The sequence below is a fragment of the Nanorana parkeri genome, unplaced genomic scaffold (genome assembly GCF_000935625.1).
Source record: "Nanorana parkeri isolate BGI_ZX_2015 unplaced genomic scaffold, ASM93562v1 scaffold1554, whole genome shotgun sequence".
NCBI classification, from domain to species: Eukaryota; Metazoa; Chordata; class Amphibia; order Anura; family Dicroglossidae; genus Nanorana; species Nanorana parkeri.
In genome coordinates, this window is record NW_017307822.1 from 33,551 (window position 1) to 56,622 (window position 23,072).

General features: G+C 40.6%; 2 protein-coding genes across 2 annotated transcripts; both read left to right on the forward strand.

The window, feature by feature from the left end:
- The first annotated feature begins 6,707 nt into the window (after positions 1 to 6,707).
- LOC108798777 (chemokine-like receptor 1) lies at positions 6,708 to 7,714 on the forward strand. The gene has a single exon (XM_018570558.1). It carries the CDS (start codon positions 6,734 to 6,736, stop codon positions 7,712 to 7,714), a length of 981 nt encoding a protein of 326 aa, XP_018426060.1. The 5' UTR covers positions 6,708 to 6,733.
- A 9,718-nt stretch (positions 7,715 to 17,432) lies between these two features.
- On the forward strand, positions 17,433 to 18,431 carry LOC108798767 (chemokine-like receptor 1). The gene has a single exon (XM_018570549.1). It carries the CDS (start codon positions 17,433 to 17,435, stop codon positions 18,429 to 18,431), a length of 999 nt encoding a protein of 332 aa, XP_018426051.1.
- The last annotated feature ends 4,641 nt before the right edge of the window (positions 18,432 to 23,072 follow it).

Genomic DNA, 23,072 nt, shown 5'->3' on the forward strand with positions numbered 1-23,072 from the left:
GGGGGGGTGGAGGGGCCTTCATGGTTTCTTGCACTGTGGCCCTGAGGTTTCTAGTTACATCTCTGCAGAGGACATGTGTGAAGAAAACCTGTTGGCTGGAAAATACAATACATATTACTCACGTGTAATATATTATATTTAACTGATTGCAAAAAATAAGAACCTATCTAAAAATATATTTGTTAGAAAATATTTCTTACCTTTTAGATGTGTCTGTGTAGCTGGAGCCTTTGCCAACTACTCTTTCAATTTCCAAGTGACAGGAAACTCTGTCCCCATAGAAAGACTAGGGGCACTCTGATTGTCCTTTTATTAACACACAATGCTTCTAGATCTTTGACCTTTTGTTAAGGTGGCCATACACTTTACAACCATCACAAGACCTTAGTCTTGCGATGGTTGTAAAGTAATTTAAAAAACTTACGATCTGCCCATCTTGGACAGGCAGATCGTACTCTCGATCATCGCAAGCCCGCCCCCCTGAGGGGCGGGCTTCTGATGACCGCAATGCTGAACGGGCAGTGTGCGCGTGCGCACACCGGCCCGTTCGGCATTTGTCTCCCGAGCACCGTTCTAACCAGCTGAAAATCGTATGATTTTCGGCTGGTTTTCTAGCGTGCTCCTTAGACAAAAGAAGTGCGACCGTACAGTAGAAACGGTCGCACGTCTTCGTTCACACTGCTCGATTCTCGTACGATTGCGGGATTTCCCGCGATTCTCGTACGAGAATCGAGCAGTGTATGGGCACCTTTAGGATAGACAGTGTTCAACCCTAATTTCCAACTGACAATGAGATCTGCCAGTACAGTACAGATAGGGTTAATTAGCTTATGTCCACTACCCACCTTGGATTCCAGAGGAAAATTCAATTTAGAGAACAATTTTCCTTACTGGAAAGAACAAGTAATACGTTAGCAGCATTTAAAAAATATTTAATATATAATAATATAAATAAATAATAAATAATAAAATATATAATAGCATAAAATACGTGTTATCTCAAATGAAAATATACTTTAAAGAGACCATATCACAAAAAAGGCAGTTTAAAAAAGTTTTGAAAAATCAAGTATTTGAAATGCTTACTTGCAGTGCTTTTCCTTTCCATGAATATTTTTTTATTTAAAATAGAACTATGGGGTAAGTGTGTTTCCCCATAGTTCTCTTAGGAGTCATGGGAGGACATATACTAGCCTCCTCCCGTGACCCAAAGCTCAGTATATCGCAAGCTACAGCTCGCGATATACTGAGACCGCTGCAGCCGACTGTTGAGATCCACCCAGCTGCGTGAATGATGGCTGACTCTGTCTATCTAGAGGAGGAGCCAGCTGTACCCGCCCCCTCCTCCATCCGTTCCTCCACTCAGCGCTGGAGGATCGGAGGGGGGAGGGGGGAATCCCTGCAGGGAGCCGTGACTGACAGTCATGGCTCTCTGCAGGGAGATGATCGAGAAGTGAGCGGGCGACGGAATGTGTTCGCTCACTTCCAGATCTATTGAGCCGACCTGTGACAGTTTCATTGATTTTCACTTACCTCATAGTTCTCCTTTAATTTCAATGTGCCTTTAAACTTCCCAGAACATTAGACTATTTCTATGAAGAGTGATATTCCAGAAACAGATGAGTTAAAAAGGTGTTATAGGGTTTAGAATATTTAATTTAGAATAGGGGGTGCACAGTGGATGGGAGAGAAGGGGGTTCAGAATTTTCCCAGATATAACAATGCGTATAAACTAAAGTTTTGTTTGGTTTTCTTTGAAGTTATAGGAAAATATACAGTAATACATTTTCTTACCACACAAATGAACGGAAGGGTTAAAACTTTTGTCAACTTTTGATTACTTTCTAATACCTTTCACTTCCTTTCCTGGTGACATGGGATACCAGTAGAGGAAGTGAAAGCAACTCTTAAGAGCTGAATAGACGTAAAACAGAAGTTGCAAGCCTTTCTTGCTCTACCAAAAATGTTTTTTTTTGCGGTCTTGGTTGAAGAGATTTCCCCTCAGTACCTGCCCTCTAGGTATTTTTTATCTCCCATGGATATGTGTAACTGGAACAGGAAATGAGGGAATAACTCAGAGCCATCCAGAGAAGACAGAAAAAAGTGAACAAAGGTGCCAACCGTCCCCAACCAATCTAAAACTAAATCATTTTTTTCCATGGAGTTCCTTTTCAATTTGCCATTGCAACTATTGGTATTGAATTTTTGCATTATTTAAAATTTTCTTTTGTACGTGTTACATTTTGCATCTGCCCACCAGTAGCCTAAGGTCCTTGGTGCTATGCGCTCAAGGTGCATGGTTGTTTTTGCATGTTATTGTTCAAAAAGCTAACAGTGACCTATTTTGAAATATACGGAGGTCATGTCTATCTGAGGAGTACATGCTTTATTTGGGGAAGTGTTGTCATGGGTAGTAGAGTACCACTTTTAAGCTATATCAATATTTTCATTTGCTCAACTGGATGTGTGAATCATCTGTTTGTTGACAGCTGTGGAAAGAAAAACTAGCAGGAAGACTTTATCCGATCATATTAGATATGAAGCTTCATCATAGAAAATAATTGCATTAAAGTGTATGTAAAGGAATTTTTAGTTTTGGATAGAGTAGGGAATGGTTAAACCCTTAGTTTGTATCATCTTACTGGGGAGATTCACACCTCTATTTGTGTTTGTGATCACCAAGGCAAAAAGTAAGTAGACATCCTACATTTTAGAGTTCCCGTAAGAGAAAGAGGTGAGGGGAAATTTTCCAATAGGAACACATTTCCTGGTGACAACTTTCTAATATAGGAATTCATCTCACTTTGGAGAGACTTTCTCTCGCTTGCTGTTGGATTTCCAAGAAAAACAGTGAAGGGAAATCTCCCCAGGAGGACACAGAAGGCAAAAACTGGCAGAGGTTTCAAGCTATCCCTACTCTATCCAAAATTCAAAAAAAAGAGTTTTGGTTACACATATGTAAGGACCATGCCTTAAGCGGATGTCTACAGCCTTACGCAAGGCTGTAGCATGTCTGAGCTTTGCTTATATTTTCTGTACTCTAGATTTCTCAAAGCTCAAGCTGTTGAGTTGTTTTGGTATTTAGTGTAAGAGACAACAATGTATGAGTTCAGAATATTTACCTGTCTTGGACAGTCACTGAGGGTTCTTAGCCAGTGATATGAGCTCAGCTCAGCTCTTAGCAATCTGTGACGCTGTGTGGGGCTTCTCACCCAGCTCACTGACTTCAACGGTTGCCAGGAGCTGAGATGGACGCTCCTGTGTCCCTAAACCTCCCTCCAGCGTTTAATGTGCAAATAACTTAATAAAACATTCTTTTTACCCCACAATAATCCAAGATTTCACCCTAAGCAGGGCCGCCCCTAAGGTTTTTGCCACCTGAGGCAATGTCAGCCTGGGGGGTTTGCAGTTGTTGTGGTGATTTTGTTTGGGGAAGGGGGGGATGACACTGGACCTTGCTGTCAGCAGCTCTTTCCACCATCTCACCCAGCTCATTTACGTCACTGGTTGCCAGGAGCACAGAGAACATCAGCCAGAGTGTCCAGTTCAGCCCCTGGCAACCGGTGATGTCAGTGAGCTGGGTGGGCACACTTAGCAACCTGGGATGCTGTGACCACCCATGCACAACCTGGGCATCACCCAGTGGGATGCCACCTGAGGCAACAGCCCCAGACTGTGCTATTATAGGGACAGCCCTGACCCTATGATAAATGCTAGCCTGACACATCATGTAAAGGGTCATCCTGAACTACCTAGATAGGAGGAGTGCCACACATATAGTTTAATTAGAATCTGCGAAAGGGGAAGTTATGTAACTGTTACTTCCCTGTATTGCTTAGTAAAATCTGGTAAGTGTTCTTGCAACTCAGCATGTGTTTATATGTCTCAACATCATCAGCAAAGGTCATTATAAAAACCAAGATTTGGGAATAAACATCAACAACTGCACATCCAAGTAAGTAACTTAATGACTTTACAAAGACATATAAGCAAGAGCTAACTGTGTTATATTCTACATTAAGGAAATACATTTAAAGTACAACTCCACTTAATAATATTATAGAACCAGATAATTAATTAAAAAACATTTAATTTAAAGTAAAAGAGGCAGACAGTCTTGCCAATTTTTAATCTGTCATTAGTGTTCTCTGTATATGTTTCTTGTCATATATTACATATTATTTTGCTTTGTTTGATTATTTGTTTAATGTTACATATTATTTTTTCATAGAGAAATACATTTACCTAAGTTAGTTTTGTTTTTATTGCTGTTGATCTAGGTTGAAATTGATTGTCTTATCTAAAGTAGGGTATATACAAGGGCTGCAGCTAATGATTATTTACATAATTTAAACAAATTGTTGGTGCAATATAAATCCTGTATAATAATAATAATTGATTAGTTGCAAGATTATTTTTTCAACGAATCGATTGGTTGTTTAAAAAAATATCCTCTCTCTATCCCCCCAAACCAACTAATCAATGATGAGAATAGTTGCCAACTATTTTCATAATCGATTATTATCGTTTTAGTTGATTAGTTGTTGCAGCCCTAGCATATAGGGTAAGAATTTCCAACAAATGAAATAGATTTTTGGAATGTTCTTTCGACTTTCTAATCATTGATGGGGTTAAATCCACAACCAATTTTGACCGCAGTGAAAAAAAACTCGAAGGAGCATGTTGAAAAATGTTTCTTGATCGAACAAATTTCTAACAGTGAATTTGGTTTTCGTTCAGAAACTCAGTTACTTTCAAAATAGAAATTAAGGGGGTGATTTACTAACCTAAACACACGCAAGCACCAGGTGTATGTGCATTTTTACACAGCAAAACTTATTTATCAACCAAACACGAGCAACATGTCACATTTTCATGCCGTTATGGCGTTTTTTTATGTATTTACGTACGTGCACGTCCTTGTAGCATGCGCCATACACTACACGCCGCTCTAATAGCGGCATGCAAGTCTCTAAACCATATTTCCACTAATGCCATATATGGAAAAATCATGCACATGATGCATATATAATGCTGCTTCACAGTTTAGACAAAAATGGTTAGCTCATGCATTTACATTCCTGCATTCATCAACGCAAGCAACACAACGTAGAGCTAATTTACACAACATCACCTTGCAATTCATGCTTGGCTTTGCACAACACACCTGCTGGGTGTGTACACACTACAAAGGTGTCTAGATTTCACCAATAGATCATGCTGGGAGGGAACACACTACAGAGGTGTATACTTGTTCGTGGCGTGTTTATAAGGTTAGTAAATCAACCCCTAAATCTCAAATGAAAATTGGCAAGTTCCTGATGCCAGTATCAAACGTGCTGACGGGATAATTTGTAGGACCACTTGTGGAAAAATCTACCCGTGTAAACCCAACTTAAGAAATTGCCATCATATTACCACACTGTACATACAATACCTAACAAGAAACCCACATCCCTTATCATCAGATTTGTTCTTAAAATTTGCATTTTGTAACAGTATCTCTAAATCACTAAAGTTGCTCAATACTAAATTAAATAATATCACATACCATATAAAAGATCACATTTATTGGATACAAAAATAAAAGCTCTATTACAAAAAACAATGTTTTTAAAAGATTTTCCCTTTAGAAGATTTAGAAGGGTATGTCAAGCCAATTGTATAGGTTTAATATATATTTCAATTAATTAATTAATTATCCTCAAAACCATCAAATTGCCTTATTGTTTAGCTGGCCAGCAAGCATATGATTTAGCTTCCCCTTCTGTGAAAATTAGCCTCAGTATCATGTTTTTAGCACATATAACAAGTTGAACACAAGTTGATGAATTACTGTCATAAGAGACAAAACAAAGCCATCATAGATATTTGTTGAAGACATATATGCAAATCCAATTTTTCCAATTTGTTTAATTTTGGATACAATGTGGAACGGTTAGGACCTCTGCCAAGTTTTTTTTTGTGCCCCAGCTGGGGAGGCTTTGTCAACAAGATGGAGAGTGATGGGAAATTGAAAGTTTTTGAGTTATTACAGGAACAGAAGGTAAGGGGAACTTTTTAAATAGGGATACCTGTGATGGTGACAACTGTCTAACATGGGAGTTCCCCCTCGCTTTGAAGAGTTCTCCTCTTACTTCCTGCTTTGTCTCTGGGACAGGAAGTCAGGTGCAATCACCGTGAAGGAACACAGGCAGCCAAAAAATAAATAAAACCTGAAAAGATACAAGTATCAGGAGTGCTTTAAGAGTACCAGTAGTTCAAAAGATAAATAAATACTAAATCTGCACTCCTAACTTATACCCTAACTAAAGCTGCTGTGTAGGTGAAGCCATTTTTTTTTTGCTGCATTTTTTTTTGCTGCATTTTTTTGCTTCCTGCCCCAATTGGGGCAGGAAGTGATTTTTTCCAATTTTTCCCAACTCTATAAAAAAAAAAAATGTCCGGAGTTACATTTTAAGATGATTATTCTTGTTAAATACAGTTTCCTATGTACACAGTACACAGACTGTTTGCTTGGTAAACTATTACTTTTTAATATTTTACTACATGACTTGTTTTCTAAATTTGACTTTTAACCTTTTTTTTTTCTTCATTTGCTTTTTGTAGCACTTCTTGATCCTGATTTTGTTGTGGGAGGATGATGAATTCTACAGGGTCATATCCGACTCCGGATTTCACTCTGCAAGAGGACCTGACCAGCTCTGCCACCAACAGTGTACCCATTACGGCAATGAAAGATGACTATGATGAGCGACTGAGATACACTCTTCGTATCATTTACATAATTGGCCACTTGTTGGCTTTTCTGCTTGGGACTGTAGGAAATGGGCTGGTCATCTATTTCACTGTATTCAAGATGAAGAGGACTGTCAACGTGGTGTGGTTTCTCAATTTAGCCATAGCCGACTTCATCTTTATGTTTGTGCTCATATTCAGAATTGTCACGGTAGCCCAAAATTTTCACTGGATGTTTGGCGGATTCATGTGCAGGATGAACAGTGCTATTTTCTTCATCAATCTGTATGCCAGTATTTTCCTAATCACCGCTATCAGCATTGACCGCTGTATTTCTGTAATATACCCAGTTTGGTGCCAAAATCATCGAACTCCGAGACTGGCGTCCATTGTGGCCCTGGTCATTTGGATCCTATCAATCATTTTCAGTGTACCTTATTGCATATTCTTAGACACAAAGGTGGTCAAAGGTGGGAAAATAATCTGCACTCACAACATCAATGACAGAAATACAGAGATGTTAATAGAAAAGAGTCTAGCCATTTCAAGATTTATCTTCAGCTTTGTCATCCCTTTAGCCGTGATCATCTCTTGTTATGCAATCATACTGATGCGTGTCCGAAGAAATCGCCTGACCACATCTAGAAAGCCCTTCAAAATCGTCGTAGCTGTGATCATTGCATTCTTTGTCTGCTGGTTTCCCCTCCACTTATTCTTCTTTCTGGATATGGCTCTAGATTATGGTGGCAAAAGTCATCTGAAGTATGTTGTAATGATCGCAATACCACTCAGTAAAAATTTGGCCGTTATAAATAGCTGTATCAATCCTATTCTGTATGTATTCGTTGGTCGAGATTTCAAAGAAAAGTTCTGGAGATCCTTTGGGTCAATATTTGAGAGCGCTTTCATGGAGGAACCTATCCAAATAAACTCCAGGAGTAAGTCAAGGTCAACTGCAGATTCTCAGCTGTTGTAAATTGAAATGACACTTACAGGAGAAGATATATAACCACAAGCTTTTAAAAAAAAAAATCTATTATCATGGGACTTATCAGCAGATGTAAGCAATTTTTTAGAGTAGGCTGAAACAATTGGTTACAATCTCCATGCATGCTTGCATGGCATGGACACAGTCAAGGGGCTAGGAGGCAATTGTCTAACAGGTACAAAAAGAGCAATCTCATATTTATATAGCATTTTGTGGGCTAAACTTACATATTGTATATTGCAATTCATGATTTGCCACTCCATGTAGCTGAGAACTTAAAGTGACATTAAACCCTCAGATTTTTTAACATAAAACAATACTGTAATGTGTGCCTTACTGTAATGCATGGTTGTTTCCCTTCTCTGTGCTGCTCTTCCTTTTAAATCTGTATCTGTTCTCATGCTGGGCAGAACTTCTGTTTTGCAGCAGACTGCTTTGTCTCTGAAATGGATACATGGGGTTGATTTACTAACCTTATAAACACACCACAAACATGTATACACCTCTGTAGTGTGTTCCCTCCCAGCATGATCACAGGGTGGAATCTAAACACCTTTGTAGTGTGTACACACCCAGCAGGTGTGTTGTGCAAAGCCCTGCATGAATTTGCAAGGTGATGTTGTGTAAATTAGCTCTATGTTGTGTTGCTTGCGTTGATGAATGCAGGAATGTAAATGCATGAGCTAACCATTTTTCTCTAAACTGTGAAGCAGTATTATATATGCATCATGTGCATGATTTTTCCATATATGGCATTAGTGGAAATATGCTTTTAGAGACTTTTTGGTTGATAAATACGTTTTGCTGTGTAAAAATCACACGCACCTAGTGCATGCGTGTGTTTAGGTTAGTAAATCACCCCCATGGTGTCTGTGTGTAGGTTTGCAACCTGAGCCAGCACTACAGGAAGAGGCACTAAGCTGCAAAGGGAAGTTCTCCCCCAGCATGAGAAGACATGAGGATTTAAAAGGAAGAGCAGCAAAGAGAAGGGAAACTACCATGGATTACAGTAAGGCACACATAACAGTATTGGTTTATGTTAAAATATCTGAGGGTGTAATGTCACTTTAAGGGTTCTATACTGTGTATACTGTCATGCAATACAAGGTATTAATATGAAACCTTCCTAAAAATTAAATCACACTTACAAAAGAACATATAATACTATATTCATTGTACCAATGTTGGCATTTTATTGTATAATATATGTTTATATATGTTTTCTATAAAAAAAAAATTCCAAGCTTTGGAGAAAAAAGAGAAATGAAGGAAAATACAGAAGGCCGATATATACTGACTCATAATTAGAGGTATTTGTAGTAAAGTGTTGAGTTGTATTGATATCAGTTACAGTATTTGAAGCCTTGAACTTCTGTTAGAGCATGTGGAGAATATATTTGTCTCCACACAGTGTTGTTCTTTCTAGGCAGTGGGGAGAAGATCTTCTTGGGTATCCTAATTAAATGATCCCGGCCATATATAAGCTCTTTATGTGACAAGAAAATCCTGTCTTATGTTGAAATGTGTGTGGGTGTGCTGAGGAGTTCCAAAGTTGAATGAGGAGACATTTTCTGTTTCAATATATTTATCAAGAGTTTTAAAAAAAATACAAAAAGTACAGTAAAAGTAAATTAAAGGTTTGATCTACAAACCATAAAAGATAAAGAAAACACAAGTAAACATATCAAGGCTATGGCAGGAAACATAATAAATAAAATGTATATATTAATTATGAATAATGAATATAAGAGAACTCAAATAACAATTGTAAGGTTTTCATAAGTCCCAAATCTACATTTCTTCGATGAGGGACTACATTGTAAAAGACCACACCATACAAAAAGAAAGGACAAAAGACAGTAGAAGAAAAAGTGGAGAAACCAGAAAGAGAAAAGAAGGGGGCACATTCAGCATGTCCTCTGATGAAGATACAAGAAGGTCAGGGAAGCAAAACCCAGCTGCCCAGCAGAAACATTCCCCCATTTCCTAGAGGAAACTAAGGCAGTTTGGGCCCATCTTCAGATAAACAAGAGAAGATAGTATCCACGGTTCCCAGATACGCTGAAATTTACTATGCCTATCTTCCGGGATACTTGTCAATCTTTCATTTAGCATGATATTGTCCACTCTACCAATGAATTCCTTACACAGAATTAGCTGTTTCTTTCAATTTCTAGCTGTAGCTCATTTCAGAATCCAGCCAGAAATTTGTGATGAGATGGATATGTGGACGGATATGTGTCCCATTCATATGCAAAAGTGCCAGCCAGGGATCCTTAACCAAGTGTATCTGGAAAAGGGCCCTCAGCAACTGATATACCCTATTCCAAAACATAGCAAGAAAGGAACATGTCCACCATATGTGGAGCATATAACCCGGTGTGTCACATCCCCTAAAGTATCTATTGGAAAATGTAGAGTTCAAATGGGCTGTACGTGTGGGAACCATGTGCCATCTAATAACAACTTTATACGCAACCTAGTATTCGTAACATTTTTAGAACAGATGGCCATATTCCTCCAAATTTGTTTCCAATCTTCTCCAGCCCGAGATTGCAACAGGTCAGTCACCCACTTATTAACATATGTATGCGCGGAAATGCCTGACAGATTATTTAGCTTGGAAATATTTATATATAGACATCTATATCTGTATATATATATAGGAATATAATATACCGCCGGGGTACGCTAACAAACATGTTTGAAGCAGGTAATTGGCTTCTTAAGGTCTCTCCGCCTAATCAGAGAAGAAATCCAGTGGTGGATTTGGATATATCTCTACAACTCAGATTCCAGGGGGCGTTTATGCTCCCTCATATATTCCCAAGGAAATACGATGGAGGAGCGCAGAAAGTCATATACTCTATGAAAAATTAGACGTTTTATTTACCACAATGTATTGTTAATAATAAGATTTATTTGTATTTTGATGTGCTTATGAGCCAGTAAAGGTTTTTATTTTCTTACATTTGCAGTATTGTTTGATGCATTTTTGCATTTGGGTATAAGTTATGCATAATAATATTAATATAGATATATTGTGGGTCTATAGTAATATTCTGAATTGTGGTGCAGATTATGTTAGCTAGATGCCTGCCTATGAATACAATGTACAAACACACCTGATATCTCTGGGCCACACTATAGGAACACAACACAATTTAAAATGATCCATTGGATTCTTCTTGCCACCCCATCTAACACTACCCAGGCATAGAGGTTTGTAAAATTGAAAAAAAAGGAGGAGCACAGTCCCCATCAATGCCCTATTCAAATAATATCCCACTGGTCTAGACTTATCAGCCTTCCCTAAGAACTTATTTTTCCAAATGCTTGCTTTCAGAATAGGCTTTACTCTTGTGTTACTGATTTTCCTGTATGGCAAATACTGTCATTTGAAAACCACATCTAAGCAAAATACACAACTAAGCACAAGGAAAATTGTAGTTGTACAGCAACCACATCTAAGGACCGGAAAGCTGCAATATATAAAATATTTGTTCTGGGGATTAGAAATAATTTAAACAACACCTTCATTGATTTTTTTTTTAGCTTCTTCCTCAGGTATGGTATGAAGATGCAAAAACCTAGATAGAAGAATGCTAAAACCAACACAAACCAAAGAATTGAAACTGTGAGATAAATACAAATGTGTTTTTGCATGAAACATAATGATATTTAAATAAGTAAATACATAAATAAGTAAATAAATAAAAAATACATTCAAATAAAGGTCTCAAATATCTTCTGGGGGCTTACATTCACACTAAAACTGCGTGCACCCCAAAGCTGCCCAAAGCTGTAACCCATTACATATAAAGTTTCTAGAGAGCTTTTCTCTGCCCGCCTTACTTTCTAGAGGAGGTATTTGTAGAAAGCTCATTCCTCAGATTAGTGTACAAATACATCCGGCTTTGTAAATGTGTGCTACGCCCCCCTTCCCCCTCTTCATTGCCGGCTGGGAGCCAAACCCAGCCAGATAATGGATGTGATTTGGCTACAAGATCTGTGCACCCCTTGTGTAGGGATGAGCCGAATACACCCTTGTTTGGTTCGTATTCGAACATTCGAACCGCTGAAATGTTCGAGTACAAACTCGAACTCAATGCAAGTGTATGGGGGGTCGAATGTTCGACCCCCATACAGCTGCCGGTACATGTGGCTGCAGCGGCCTGACTACCCATGTGTAGTCAGCCATAAGTGCAGGAAATTGAAATTTCTGTACACAGAATGCTGCATGTGGTCGTATGGAAGGGAAATGTGACTATTTTTACCAGTTTTAGTAACTGTTAGCTGGCTTAAGATAGAACCAGTTTTGTTGGCAACAGGAAAAGATTGCAGCATATTTAACTGGCTTGTTTCAGCCGCAGTTGCTTGATTAACTTCTAAAGAACTACAATATACTGTAACCAGAGGAGTTAGGAAATGTAATGTTGGCAAAACATCTGTCAACTGTTTGCTGCTATATAGCTGATACTTTGCTACACGACAAAAAGTCCACTTATTTCTCTCTCCGCAGAATAATGGTCGCCACTATGTTAGAATTAAACAACATTGGGACGATTTTTATTTCGTTTTCGCCTCCATTTTTTTCTGTAACTGATGTATCTTTAACAAAGAGCTCACACTCTGGTGGTGCAATCAGTTTCCTGTGTCAGAACTTCCAGTGAATCCGGCCAGTTCATTGGGAGTGGTGATAGGTTTTGCCTGCAAACATTGTGCACTAATTAAATGCATTGAAGTTAAAAACATTTCTTTAAGTGTTGCATTGTTTTGGTTAAGAACCCTTTTCTTCTTTTTTGTCACCTGTGTCCCATTAGGGAGATTCAATTTACTTCCTGTCCTGTAGGCACAAGGGAGAGTGGAAGAAAATGTCTCCAAAGTGGTCAAAATCAATTCTTAGGCAGATGACTAAAATATGTTTCATTGAAAGAATCTCCCCTTTTTTTGTTACAGTGACAAAACAACATTTTGGATCCTTTTTTTTAACTTTTATTCCCTATGACAATAGGCCACTAGAGAGGGCGACACTCCCTTGCAGGTACAGACAGCAATGAAAACCTAGCTGTGCAAGGAGCAAAAGCAGAACATCTTTTAATATCTTATATTGGATGATATTGCTTGATGTTTTAAACTTTCAGCTTCCTGCAGAATTAGATGGTCCTTTGAGAACTGGCTCTGATATTCTGGTTTAGGGGGCTCCTTTCCCTTAAGGGCCCTGTGGAGCCACCCTTGTGTGTGCTAGTAAGCTGTGGGTGTCTCCAAAAACACACAACAGCAAAAAAAAATCCCATCACATTCACACAAACACACAGGCGCAGCAAAGCAAGCTGCTTTCCTCCTCCTTCCTCTCTTCTCCAAGCTACTAGGCGCAGCAGTGTATTTATGTTTCGTGCTGCCCTAGGCAAGACGAAACTCCTGACGAGCCGCCCCAGCAAAGCAAGACGCGACTGGACCCGCCTACTCCTCCTTGCCGTCTCTTCCGTATCTCCGCCTCGCAAGCGCCTGACACAAGCTGGACCCGCCTCCTCCTTCTCCTGCTCGCCGCCTCAGTGAGTTCATGAGGCAACCGATGCTGCTCTATTTCATGCAGCCCGGCTCGTCTTGCTGTTTTGGGGGTGGCATTTTCGCCGCCCCCCTGAAATCTGCCGCCCGAGGCAAACGCATTGTTTGCCTCGCGGCAAATACGCCCCTGAGTAGGCGGATAGTTGCTGGAGGCTTCTCTGTCCATTGTGATCTTGTATTGGACAGGAAGTTCAGGTGCTGTCCCATGTGATCTTGTATTGGACAGGAAGTTCAGACGCTGTCCCTTGTGAACTTGTACTGGACAGGAAGTTCAGGAAAGGCGAGCTGAGAGAGTTGGAGCTGTTTGCAAACATGTCTGTGAGTGCTCGGTCAAAGATGTATCAAAAATACTTTGCCAGGTGATGTAGATTTATTCTGGATCCATTATTAAAAACTGTTTGAGAGTTTAAAACGACTTTAACTCTAGTTAACCCTCTATTAACAGGTCTCATCCCCTAAGGAAAAGTGAGAGCAGAACCAGCCGGCTGATTAACACATTCTTCTGTCTCCTACTGTCAGTATTTTACTTGCACTACAGTAGACCTGAATGGCTCATTGTGCTGCTTCTCCCTCCCTTTCTCTGAGCTCTGCTGCAGAGAGGATCACAAGAGGCTGATACCAGGTCAGGGACTTATACTGCCATAGGCATGCGCAGGTGGTGTGCCGGGTGTGCCTGGGCACATCCTTATCACCACAAGCGCAACACCGAAACTTCAACAGTGGGTGCTGTGTTTTTAGTCACTGAGTTATTGGAGAGATCACAAAAATCTCTCTGCAACCAGCCCAGTGATAAAGAGAGCAGCAGCACTTGCCTCTTACATTCCTTGTATAACAGCCGCAGTCCTCTGTGCCTGGGTAGCTGCAAGTGAGCGTAGCCGTGGCTTCCCAGGTTTCCCGTTCAATCAGGAAGTCGGACGGGTCACATGACCACCTGCTAAGCTCCCTGCTTCATTACTGCACCCCTGCTGGGAGAGGTAAGGGACAGTTGAAGAAATGGGAATCCAGAATGCTTCAAGTCTGTGTGTGTATGTATGTTGAACAAAATGAAAACGTAAAGTCATACAGACTACCGCTACCGAATTTCGCCCGAATCCTGAAACAAATTGGCTTTCGGACCTGCATCCCGAAAAACAAAATAACGCAAAATTCGAATCAAAATGAAACAAAACAATTTTTTTGCCGGTGTCTAATACCAGGTACACTACTTGTATCTAAAAATGCATTTAATGTCATGCTATTGAATACAGAGCTGTATTAAGTTGCGTCTTTCTTACTTACTGGAGTTCAGCTTGAATCAAGCAAAGAAAGAAAGAAGATGTTGTGTAATCGATGTAATCTTCACCAAGTTACTCAGAAAAATACACATAGTGAGGTCATCCCTCAGTATATATATACAGGTGTCTCAGCAACATCATCGACCTGAGTTTCACACACCTTAGATCAAAACACATCAAGAGAGCAAATTCAAGTAAGTAACGTATTTATAAACAGACATTTTATATACACATATGCACACTCCCACTCATGCATTGACGCATGTGCACTCACATTTGTAGCTGTTTTACCTACCAAATGATTTGTATTTCTGTCCATCCTTTTCTCAGATCCACACAGATTTGTCTATCAGGGCAGGAGACCTGTTTCTTCTCTGTGCAGTTCAGTAACCCTTACAGCAGCAGACTGATGAGCTGATCGTTGTGTCACTATGCTCTCTCCTACTATCCCTGGTTAGCACAGGAGCACCAGATTGGCTCCTTGTGTTGCTTTTCTCTCCCCCAGTCTGTGCACTGCTGTACAGAAACTGCAAGAGGCCGATAACAAGACAAATTCTTGTACTTAAACCGCTTGCGTTTGAAAATACATGTCATGATTTATCTTCCTGGAGTTCAGCTGGCAGAAACAAAAATGCGATCTACATCTTAATGTGGCCATGATTATTGAGTGATTGCCTTTCCTTGTGGGTGTCTGTAGTGGGGGAGTTGGAAGGGACAGCATAGCTACATTATTTAAAAGAAAAGGGTAAACAATTAAAATTTCCGTATAAACTATAAAAGATTTGTGCACTTTTTTATTTTGTTTTTTAGTCTCTCACTGAAAAATCTTCTTTAAAGTGACACTAAACTCAGGGTTTAAACCTTAAAAATACATTCAAGTATCTTATTTGTGTATCACTCGGTTGCAAATCCTCCAATCATCTCTAAATCGGTGCTGACACTGTCCTTCCTTCTGGAGGGGGGCTACCTTTGTTCCCCATGGTCCCTATGTGTGTTGTAAAGTAGTCACCGCTGGCTCCTGTGATGGACTACAATCTCATGCTTAGTTTACCAATTTGTATGGAGATTGTAGTCCATTATGAGTAGTGAACTTGGAGCGGTGACTACTAGACATGTAAGCTGTGGAAAAATTTGGTTTGGATAATTTGTTATTTCTGGATTCGGATACGAAATTAAATTCGGTTTGGGTTTCAAAATCCAAATTGTGGTTAGTTGCAGATGAGTTTACGAATATTCGTTGCGCATACCAAAGAATACCATATACAGATATTAATACTAAAGCTGAATCTCCTAGACCCAAATGGCATTCGGGATCCGAATTTCCGAATTGCAATAGGGAGCTCCCGAATGCCATTCGGGTCTAGGAGCCTCAGTTTTTGTATGATCTGTATATACTGTATATATCTCCCATGTTTCCGTAACGAAAATTCGTGTTCAGACCCATTCGGATGCATTAAACCGAAAAACACATCTGATTAACCAGAAAAGTCACATGTCCGATTCAGTTAAGTTTTTGAACGAAATTCGGACGGGATCCAAAATTCAGAAATGGAAATTCGGATTCGGACACATTCAGATACATTGGGATTGGGAAATTCAGATGTGTGGTACAAATTTTGATTCGGAACGAAACGAATCGCACATGTCTAATGACTACTCTACAATACAAACAGGGACCATGGGGAACAAAAGTAGCCCCCCTCCAGAAGGAAGGACAATGTCAGCACCAATTCAGAGATAGTTTGAGGATCTACAGCCAAGTGATACACACATAAGATACATTTTTGTTAATAGATAAGGTACTTGGATGCATTTTTAAGATTCATTTCCTGAGTTTTGTGTCACTTTAAGATCTCAAGATGTTTTTGCATTGTATGTTAATAAAGGGAAACTCAGTCAGTCCCCACTTTGTTCATTGCTGAGGAGGTGAACCTTTAAGCTTGCCTTGTGACATGAACATATTTTCCATTTTCAATATGAGATATTGATTTCTGAATATTCACGGTTGGTCTCCAATATCTGGTTGGAGACTGAATGTGAGGCCTCCCTTGCACCTCGTGTCCCGAGCACTCTGGAGTTGGGGACACAGTCGAAGCAGACAGCGAGTGGCACGGGTGCCAGTGGTGACAACACGGTGCAAGCTGGAGTCCAGATGCTGGTAGCAGAGCAGGGCAAGATCTGTAATCAAGGTCAAACGAGCCAAGGTCACATTAATCGGGCAGGCAAAGTACAGAGGGATGAGGCAGAGACAAAGTCCAGTAAAGAATCCAAGGTCAAGGGCAGGCAGCAAACAAGAATGGTCAAATAGCAAATCTGGGTCAGAAGTCTGGCAATACAAAGCAAGGGACACAGGGGAGCTGAAAGACAATCCTGCAACTTGGAGACAGGCAGGTTGAGCTTAAATAGAGAGATCCATTAGCCCATTGTGTCACTTCCTGTGTGCCGTTTGTCACCTTTTTTCACGGCCAGAACCGTGGCGCGTAAGTGCCGATTTTCCGAAGGCATGGAAAGCGGAAATTTATCTAGCTTATTCTTCCTCGGTTCCATATTCACCAAAATATTGACTTTATAGTGAATGTAGCAAGTCGAGCGTAACAAACTTTAGCAGAAGAAAACAATTTTTCAGAGCTTGTGTGCTCAACATTTTGAATGCCATCTTTTTTTAATGTCTCTCTAATACCTTTTGATTTTGATGTCCCAGAACTACAGAGTCATTGTCATTTACGTCAAGGGAAGAGGCAAGGTGAAAATCATATTAGTAAGCTTTGACATTTTTTTTTTACAAATAGATTAAATATTCCAATGCATTTTGCTCATCTGTGTTTACAGAATTTCTCTTCTGGTCCATATTCTATCTTGGAATAATGAAGAATTTATCCATGACATCTCCAGTTCTGAACATTGCTCAACAAGGAGAGAATGTGACTGCTTATACCACTGACAACATATCAAACACAGACTATGACTATGACAAGGATGAAACACAACTAGACAGTCTTCAAGTATTCTCCCTGGTGGTCCACTATGTGGTCTTTCTGCTGGGGACTACTGGTAACGGACTGGTCATCTTTTTCACCACCTTCAAGATAAAAAGAACTGTTAACATTGTGTGGATTCTTAATTTAGCCATAGCTGACTTTACCTTCTCGTTTTTCCTGTTGTTCACAATTGTCTCTTCCACCTTAAATTACCACTGGCCCTTTGGTAGAGTCATGTGCAGGATTCACAGTGGCGTTTTCCACCTTAATATGTATACTAGCCTTTTTCTGATCACTGTAATGGGCGTTGATCGATGCATTACCGTTGTGTTCCCTGTTTGGACCCATAATCACCGAACTCCTAGACTTGCATCCATTGTAGCAGTGGTAGTTTGGATTCTAGCATTCATCTCCAGTTTGTTCTTTTTTATGTTCAGAGATATAGTAGAAGACGATGGCTTTATTTATTGCATTTACCATTATGGCAATAACTTAGATTGGGAATCAGGACACCAAGTCAGCATCATATTAAACTTCATCATTGGTTTCCTTATTCCTTTCACTATCATTTTTTCATGTTATACAATAATTCTTTTGCATATCCGGAGAAATCACCTGATCACAGTAAGCAAACCATTCAAAGTTGCTGCAGCTATAATAAGTGCATTCTTTATCTGCTGGTTTCCTTTTCATGTTATTTCCTTTGTGCAGTTGTTTCATAATTATGATTTTTTTTATGTTGACATAGCATATATGTGTGCCTTCAATTTGATTTTAACAAACAGCTGCATTAATCCTGTTCTCTATTTCTTTATTGGTAGAGATTTCAAAGAAATATGTCAACACTCTATTTGGTCAATATTTGAGAAAGCTTTCATAGAGTAGGCCATCAAGTTTCTTTATGAGTGAGACCGGGTCACTTTTGGATTCTTAGAATGTGTGAACTGAAATCTCATTTATGAAAGAGTAAATATTGCCATCACCTACTCAGACTCAAATTTTCAACCTGTGCATACTATATACATGTTTAATAGGCTTTTTTGGGGGGATAGCTCATATAGTTATACATCATTGCTTAACTGGCATTCTCAAGGCCTGCTTATCTCTAGTAACATATGTTATGAAAGAGGGTAGGCTGAAGAGGTGGCTGCCTCTTCAGTGGGAGGATGGGCCAAAAAGGGCAGGACCTGCAACCTATACTTCAGAGGTACTTATGCCTTTTCAAAACATTTAATAAACCACCTTCGCCACTTCTATGTGTGTGGCCTTGTTCACACCGAAAGCGTGTGCATTCCAGAGCGGTAGCTGCTGGAACGCACCGTGTGTAACAACCAGACCCCACAGGTCTTATTTTAGGTGGAGGATCACAGCTGCAGAAGTATGAGGAGGGGGTGCAATCCTACACCACAGTGAATTTACAGTCTTATGGTAATGAGTTAGGCAACAATTACTTAGCATGAAAAATAGATGAGATTTTATTGTAGGGAGTAGTCCTTTTAGATTAGTGGGGTGAAGGATGACAACAATCAATGGGAGCAATCAAGTTATCCCTATGCACAGTTCTATCAATATGCAAGCATTTGGAAATCACAGTCTGTGGTATGCTTACTGCTATTTTAGTTGATGGGAATGATAAGGAGAATGTTGGTGCCCTCCGGTGGATCTTTAGAGTAACTGCAGTCCAGATTGTAATAGTCCTTGCTGAAGCTGGGGATGAAGGAGGTAGTGGAGACCGAATTGCAGAGCTGGAGGGAAGTCAAAGCAGGATGTGCTGGTGGTTTTGGAGGGGCTCTGTCCGGCCCAATAAGAGGAAGAGGTTCGGTGCTGGGATACAGGAACTTGCCTGGCGTCTTCACACTTGCTCGAACGTCAGGCAAGTGTAACGTTCAGCCTTAACTAGGGAGTGGGGGAGGAGTCCTGGAACGAGGAACAGGTGAGTGATCGAGTGCACCTGTTACACCGTGATCGCTTCGAAACTTCTCCCCGCGTTTTGGGGCGGGATGGGGCGTGGCAGTGCATTGAATTCAATGGCACCACTTGCACACACCCCCCTCGCCCGCAGTGCGATCGAACACGTGGCAAGACTTTGCCAGCGTTGCGTTCCACTGCAAATGGAAAAATAGGGGGGGGGGGCGGGGCGTGGAAGCGGTGCCATTGAATTCAATGCACTGCCATGCCCCCTCCCGTCCCAAAACGCGGGAGAAGTTTCTTAGCTACCGCTCCGGAACACACATGCTTTCGGTGTGAACAAGCCCAAGTGTTTGTACAAGCCAAGTTCTCTGTCTGTTTAGAGATTCATATAAAGTAGCTAGTCAACAATCAGCTGACTGATTGCAGCTATTGGGACCTAGTTCTCACCAGGGGTATCTTGTTAAGAGCTGGAAATGCTCTTGCTGCTCTTGTCTGGACACCACTGATAATGATGGACAGTAGGTGTGAGGACGGAAGAGGGGCATGAGTGCTTGGTTGAAGTTGATGACATCCCAAGCAGGAGATGCAGATGGCTGGACCTGGAGGATGATGGAGAAGTCACCTCTGAGGGGTGATGCCAGCAGTAGATGAATAGGTTTTGATGCTGCAGGAGAATCATAGTGAGGAAAAAGCTGGGTTAAGATCAGGCAGACAGTGAAGTGCAGAATCAACAGCCAGAGGCAGGGTCAGGAACAAGCCATGTCAGTAATGTGCAGGCAAGGCATACCAAATCAGTATGCAAAGTTATGGTTCAATAACAAGCTGATGTCAGGAGGCAGGCAGCAATCAGCAGAGTCAAGGCACCGGTTGGTTCGGTATCAGGAATAACAGGATCAGAAACACAGGAAGCAGAGAGCTAGCTGAAGAACTCTCAGCAAAGGACAGGTGCAGAGCTCCTCCTTAAATAGGCCGTCTGGCGTCAATGTTGAAAATAGGCACACGGGCATGCGCGTTGTGTAGTGTGCGTACATCTGCACGCAGGCTCACAAGTATGTTGGATCATTTTACAGAGACAGAGCACAGACATTCTCATATGTGCACATAGTTGTGCAGAACAAGAACGGGCAGTATTTCCCTGACTAGTGTACCTAAGTGGAGATACTGCACCAAGATACATTGAAGCAAGACCCATAGTCAAGTCATGAATGAAATCCCACAAATATGTTTTTGTGAACAGTACAGGTCCCTTTTAAGATTAGTTTTCTTATAACTATCAAAGAGAATGGCCGGTGGTATATACAACTCTCCATATCTTTAAAACCATCAAACATAACATATACATCAAACATAACAATCTGTTGCTTCTGATGAGGAGGTGTACCTCTGACTTTACTTGTGGCATGAACAGCTTTTGAACTCTTTTTGTTGTCCTTTTCCTGAAAGCTGAACTCTACAGCAGAGGTCGGAGAGAAGGAGAGAGAAGGAGCCAGTCAGGTGCATGCTGATGAGAGGAAATAACAGGGTGGCAGAGAGAAGAGCTTATCAGCAAGTTGATTCTACTTTCACTATCCAGTAATGGAAGGAGGGATACCTTTTTGTTAAGTGAAACTGTAGAAAAGATCAGGTACCCTTCCCTACTAAACAAGGATGTACTGTGAGGATGAGACAGTGTGTGGACAGGAGTTCAGCCATTTTAAATGAATGTGTCCTCTAGTTGTCTTCCATTCCACGTGGGGCTGCATTCTACACTCCTCTTGTTTCAAGGTAATTTCTAATAGTAGAACTTGCTGCAGAAGAACTTGCTATTCAATGTAAAAATAAGTTAATGTATCTGCGTCTACAGCTAAAACCATGTGTCACAAGACCACGTAGACACCAAGATGTGGGTGTACAGCCAATTGCTCTGTAAATATTCAATAATTGTTATTTTGTCCTTTTTGTCCTTACTTCTGCATTTCTTATGTATATAGGCTTTGCCTTTTAATTCATTAAACAGAACTGGTTGTTCAATGTCACACCGGTGCCTATGTGAAGTCAGTTCTTTGCTATAGCAAATACTCTTTTGAATATAGATTGGGCTCAAATGATCAACTCTCAATGGCGAACCCCAAATTTCAAAGACAGGGTAGAGCTGTGTAAATCTCAGTATGAGAGTATCTGAGTATCCAGCTCTCATGCTTTATACTCCCTTACAGCTTGCTATTCAACTATACTGCTCTACCAGCAGTGAGCTGGTACAGAGAATAAATGTAAGCATTCAGTTTTCACTTGCCCCGCTATTATGAAGTGGACTGGATACATGAATATTGAATGTTTAACCACCTTCACACTGACCCCAGGGGTGGGTGAGGGGTACTGGCCAAAACATTGTTAGCCCAATAACTAGTCTATTGGTTTTGACAATTCCACCCACCTGCCCACCTCCCATTTAGAAATGACATACACATTGGTACCACCATGATGAGACCCTTAGACTCGCAGCACCCCCAGCTATTGACACACCAGTCCATATGTTATATGAGTCAAGTTGGTATCTTTGGAGAAGGAGGAGGAAGAGAAAAAAAAACAGTATTCACTCATGCTATTTGTCTTTACATTCATATGTAAGTATACTATTATATCAATTCAAGATTCTTGGTCCTGCCTGGCTGTTAGACCGGTGCCCACAACATCTCCCTCCCTCTGCTCTGGCTGTGGAAAGATCCTTGGCGAGTCAATGGACTTGCATTGGATGTGAGGATGTCAGCAGGGCTTACACCACGTGAAGATGTTAGCAGGGTTTAGACCACCAGAGCAGAGGGGAAGAGATGCTGCAGGGATCATTTTAGCAGCCAGAAGTCCATAAACCCATCGCAATCCTGAGCGCTTAATCCTAGTATGAACGGGTGGGTGTAGCGGTGGTCGACGGATGGCACCACCACTTGCACAAGACATGAATGGAACGCCGGCACTCCGATTACAGATATGATGCGTCTCTATTGAGGTGTAAGTAGATGGAGAGACCCTCCGCACTCCTCACAGCAGTCCCGGCCAGATAAGAAAAAAGTGGTGCTCGCAGTGATGAATTACCACGGATGGCGCCGTGCAAACACAGGAAAGTCAGGAAATCACCAGCACTTAGTAGTAAAGATAAATATGTGCCTTTTATTGGACAGAAAGCGTCACAGACATCCAAATAAACCGACGTTTTCGGGGCCACACAGGGTCCCTTCCTCAAGGCAGAAAGATGTGACAATATGGTAACAATCAAACACCACATATATACCCCATGTAGTTAATTGATGATTGAAAAACACACCCTCAGTGATGTCATAGAGGCGGCAAATAAGCCATATTTAAAGGTCAAAAGAGTAAAAAAACAAACAAACAGAGTACAAATTAAATAAATAAATAGAAAATCATACCAGCAATCAGAGGTATTGAGGTGGACGTCAATAAAGATGCATCATATCTGTAATTGGAGTGCCGGTCCCTATGCATTGTACAAAGCAATTGATTGGTGGTATTTAGTTCAATGGTGTAATACATTATTGTTTTTCATTGTATATTGTTGGGTATCTATTCAAATACTGGTTTTTGTTGTATATCATATAGTATGTAGTTTGGATGATCATC

Excerpts from the sequence above, each read along its gene's own strand:
- LOC108798777 (XM_018570558.1), top strand. The coding sequence starts at position 6,734 with ATGAAAGATGACTATGATGAGCGACTGAGATACACTCTTCGTATCATT.
- LOC108798767 (XM_018570549.1), top strand. The coding sequence starts at position 17,433 with ATGAAGAATTTATCCATGACATCTCCAGTTCTGAACATTGCTCAACAA.